Source organism: Melampsora larici-populina (assembly GCF_000204055.1).
Source record: "Melampsora larici-populina 98AG31 unplaced genomic scaffold MELLAscaffold_78, whole genome shotgun sequence".
NCBI lineage: Eukaryota > Fungi > Basidiomycota > Pucciniomycetes > Pucciniales > Melampsoraceae > Melampsora > Melampsora laricis-populina.
The window spans coordinates 27,042-31,627 of record NW_006768842.1 but is presented as its reverse complement, the minus strand read 5'-3'; the positions used below and the strand labels follow the sequence as shown (position 1 = coordinate 31,627).

General features: G+C 41.6%; 1 protein-coding gene across 1 annotated transcript; it reads right to left on the bottom strand.

Annotated features, from left to right (window-relative positions):
* Positions 1-1,065: 1,065 nt before the first annotated feature.
* MELLADRAFT_113130 (uncharacterized protein) lies at positions 1,066-3,178 on the bottom strand (the record flags this gene model as incomplete). Its single annotated transcript, XM_007417780.1, has 3 exons — positions 1,066-1,573; positions 2,083-2,116; positions 2,842-3,178. 3 exons carry the CDS (start codon positions 3,176-3,178, stop codon positions 1,066-1,068), a joined length of 879 nt encoding a protein of 292 aa, XP_007417842.1.
* Between the last annotated feature and the right edge of the window lie 1,408 nt (positions 3,179-4,586).

Genomic DNA, 4,586 nt, shown 5'->3' with positions numbered 1-4,586 from the left:
AGCAGCTCTGATCAGCCTTCCTCCTTTGTAAAGGTGGGTACGTGATAATAAAAGCCCAGGATTCCATAAAGACTGCAGCTGTGTAACTACTGGCCGTAAAATCCAGTTTGTCTGCTCTAGTGAGGGCTCACGGGGACCAGGAGCAATTCCAACTAAGAAGACATGCTCGGGGAGATGTCGGATATTGACCGGTAAAGTTAGACAAACTAGCACAATGAATGTAATTGATGCGTGCTTTCCACTGATCTTATTGCCATAAGGGTTGATGGCGTCGATGAACAAGCCAAATGTCAGATTTCCACTCTTTGCAGTGAACTGACTTCCATCTGGTCCACGGAACTGTTTCCAAATACGCGATTGATGAATGTCGGTCACTTCGTCAGATTCATTGAACGGTTTCGAAGACTCTTCCAGAGATTGGTCAAGCCAATGCTCCACTTGCGGTCGAGATAACAAACATGCGATCCAGTCGGATAGGTTTTGGAATGCGTATCGACTGATGGGCACCTCTTTTCCCCGAAATAATTTTAAAAGGGGCTGACCACAAGTTGTCTCGGCAAACTCTCTGTCATATCCTAGCGATGAAGCCTTGTCATATCCAGGCGATGAAGATTGTTCAAGCTCAGCATCTGAGTCCAAAGCTTCAACAGGACCACCAGATATACAGGATACAAGATGATTACAATGGTGCGGCGTGAGTGTAGGTGGGTAAAGTGCAAAACATCCTCGACAGCAATTCATGACAATCAGTGGCGGATCTATATTGAGCCAGCCAATTGCTGTTTTGAGTGTTTTCGGAAATCGTTTCAGGATTTTGGTTTCCATATCACCAAGTGCAACGGGTGAACCAGAAGGAATGAGCCCGCGAGCTAGACACAGTTCTACCGTTATGCGTTGGGTGTCCAAGAGCCAAGATGCAGTTTTCTGTGAAAGTCGGTCAAAAATACTCATAATGGACGTTGTGAGAGCTACATGGAGTAATAAAGGGTTGATTGATTTTAGACTGAATTCAAAAAAGTGGTCTGTGAACATGAAAACATCAAACAAGTTAGCGTGGATGCAAGTTCAACCAAAAAGACTCTGTAGAGATTGATAATCACCACAGTTATAGTCCTGTACACCTGAATACCGAGCCAAGATAGCTGCCGTGCAAGTTTTTGCCTCCGTAGAGGCATATGGAACATGATCATCCACATTGATGTTTGCTGGAGTTTCGTCTAGAGATTCTCTTTCAACAGAACTCAAGGGACTGCCCTGTTGCTCATTTGCAGGAAATTCTTGCTCAGTAAAATGGGGTTGAGCAAGCATTGATTGGTCGTTAGATCTAGAGTTCAGGGTTGCAATGCCTAAGTGTGAAAATCTTGAGCTCAAGTCTACATCATGAGCCGTTGAAGTTCTTCGAGTAAGAACTGGGGATGTGTGAGAGGACACAGAAGGTGAGGTCCTTTGATTGTGAGAGCGAGCCAGTGCTCGCCTGTCTAGAAGTGCATGAGCTTCTTGTGTTTCTGGTGCAACTTCCACACCGCGTTGAAGAGTTCCGTTAGCATCGATATAATGACCAAGATGGCATTCCCTTGCCCGGCAGCGACAAACTACACGATGTATTATACCGTTTTTTTTGGGGCGCGGGGGCATGATTTGATGTGGTGTTATACAGAGCTAGGTGAAATTCCAGACCGTATCCAAAGCCACAGATGATAAGCAAGATAAGACGGATAAAATATCAAGAAACAACAGACAGAAGATTGATGTGGGGGCGGGTAACAGCTGGAAGATACAGGCTCACAGAGGAGCCTTACAAATACCTGTTTGCATCAAGAGGTAAACGCCACAAAAAAATGTTACAATCTACTAATTCCCTGAAACTCCTGATTCCTTCTACAGTGAAACTCCTGGTTCATTCTACAGCGAAACTCCCGGTTCTTTCTACAGTGAAACTTCTACAGTGAAACTCCTGGTACTTAGATCTCTAAATCCTATTTATGACAGCCCATAGAATATGAGGTAGAGTGAAACATAAGATCATTAGTAAAGATATGTATCACACAAAACAAAGAAAGAAAGAAAGAGAGAAAGACATACCTGCACGTTAAAGCAGCGACTCCATTTCCTTGACCTAATGGTTTTGAAAAAGTCCAAGGATCAGGTTATACAATTCTACAATTAAAATAGCGAGGATCTGATATACATGTAAGAATAAGTTACACTGACCAACTTGATATCATTCCAAGACTGAATAATGAAATCCACGAACAAGGTGAACCGGGGTAGCGTCCTCTTCAAGAATAAACAACATATATATGCTAACCAGAACCTTGTGTGTCATTGGGATCGAATGCACGAACACCTTAGGAGCATAAGCTTGCAAAGCGAGTCGCAGATCTTCCATATCTTTGTCTTTTAGATTTTCTAACTTAACAACTCGTGGCGTTTGAATATACTTGGTTTGTCCAGGGATAAGGAGATCTGGATCGACATGCGCTTGATAAAGTAGTTTCAAACCATCAAGTCTGGCATTTGAAGGGATCTCGGTTTTTGGAGCTTTTTCCAGAACAGCATCGTGTAGCATTTTTCGAGTAGTCTTTCGTCCCAAGGGATTGAAATCTTTCGTAGACTGATCTGTCTGCATCGGAGCTGGAGGCGGGGGTAGTTGAAACGGTAATATGAGTGGTAGTACATCGTCTTTGAAAGCTTTGTACAAGACAGGTTTGTTACTAGAGAAACGATGCTTGGTTGAAGGGTTGAAATGAAGGAGAATTCGATAAATTAACGGCTTGGTGATTTTGCCGATCCTGCTATTGAGGTCAGCTTCAAGAAAGACATGGAGGTCGGAGTGTAAACTTTGGACAAGAGCCGTGATGTTGGCGATGTTTGGAGTAGATGAAGTGGTTGTATGACCAAATAAAGGAACAGCTGCTGGTATTGATTGAGCATGGGAAGGATCTACAGAAGCGGTGGCTGGGGCAGCTTTAGACTCAGGAGCATCGGATTTTGACAAGTCCTGGGTAGTAGCATTGCTTCTAGTCGTGATGATGTGTAACGGTGTCTGCGTTGTTGGTGAGTTGGGGTTGCTTTTCTTCTTTCCTTTGGCCATAACGGTGACTAGGAGGCTAGAAGGATTAGAATAATTATCAAACGAACAATAATGTACTACCTGATCAATAACTCGTGATAACATAACTGTAGTTAAGAAATCTTACTATTGAGTGAAATTTTTGCCAGAGCTGGTATCAGTCGCAGAAGGAGCTTGATCAGGATATAAAATGGAAAGTGAGTGAGATCAAATGAAAAAGTCTCAACCGCTCAAGACAAATATATAGAGAAGTTGTTGATCGGTGTGTTGGTTTCAGAAGAGGCTGAGTTGATGATCAAAGGTTGTGGTCGGCTAAGAACGAGGGACCAAGGTAAGTCTTGACAACGGACTTTGAAAGGTGTCTTTGGATGACCATTGCAACACGTCTTGCAAAGAGATTGAAAGATGATGAGTTGATTTGTATCCTTTATTTGCTGACGTGTTGATAATAAGAAGAGATAGGAACTCAAGAAAACCCTCGGCTCATATTTGCTCTCAATTAGGGCAACGAGGGGCGGATTGATAGGAGATATCACCAGTGGGACATATGTATGTATTATGTAATCTGCTTTTCTTTGTTATCTTCATGTTGATCGAGACAACTGCACAATTTGAGATACTTCTCTGCTACTGAATGTACATGCCATAGCTAAGATTATGACCCTATATTGACAAGGTTTTGCAGGGTATTCATTGAAACGGGGCTCATGCACAACCCTTTGTGTGATGAGGATTTTGCCCACCATCCGTTGTCAGTGCAATCAAGGAGCTATTACCAGAATGAAGTTTTTTTCCGCTGCTTCTGCGTACACACACAAAGGTTTACCATCCTTACTCATACATGATGTTCAGAAACATGATGAGCATGTACCCTCTGGATCATCACTGGGATTACTTGAGGATTTATGTTATCTTCAGATAGCGGAGATAATTAAAGGGTTATCTATAAGTTTACTTTTCTAAACTCCGGGGAAAATATTACTATTTTTGTAGTGTATGTTGATGTCTTTCTCATCACCTTCAAGAGTCTCAATAATGCACACATCTTGTTGCTGATAAGTATTTTCTCCTTCACTATCCGAAGTTGATTCATCTGATAATTTTCCGCCTTGAAAATCATACTCATCATTCATATGATCACTATCTTCTTCATCTTCTTCAATCATATTAATTTTCTTATCTTTGCATCCTCTCCATTGATGTTTTGGATCTTTGTTTCCACAATTTGGGAATGCTCTGAAAGGTTTCTTTTCTGATGTGCTTGGCTGGACCTTTGTACTAGAGGGTCCTTGCATTTTATCACTATTGAAAGTAGCTTTAATTTCATTAAAAGGTCTCCTTGGCTTGTTCAAGTATTTTCTCTTATTAATGATACTAGTATTCTCATAAATGTCCTTGAATATTAGTAAGAAATTATCCCATTCATAGGGTGTGGTCAATTGACTTTTGATTGCAGTTCTGACATCACCGTCAACTTTGTTTAAGATTTTGTTTACAATTCTTTCCTCAGAAG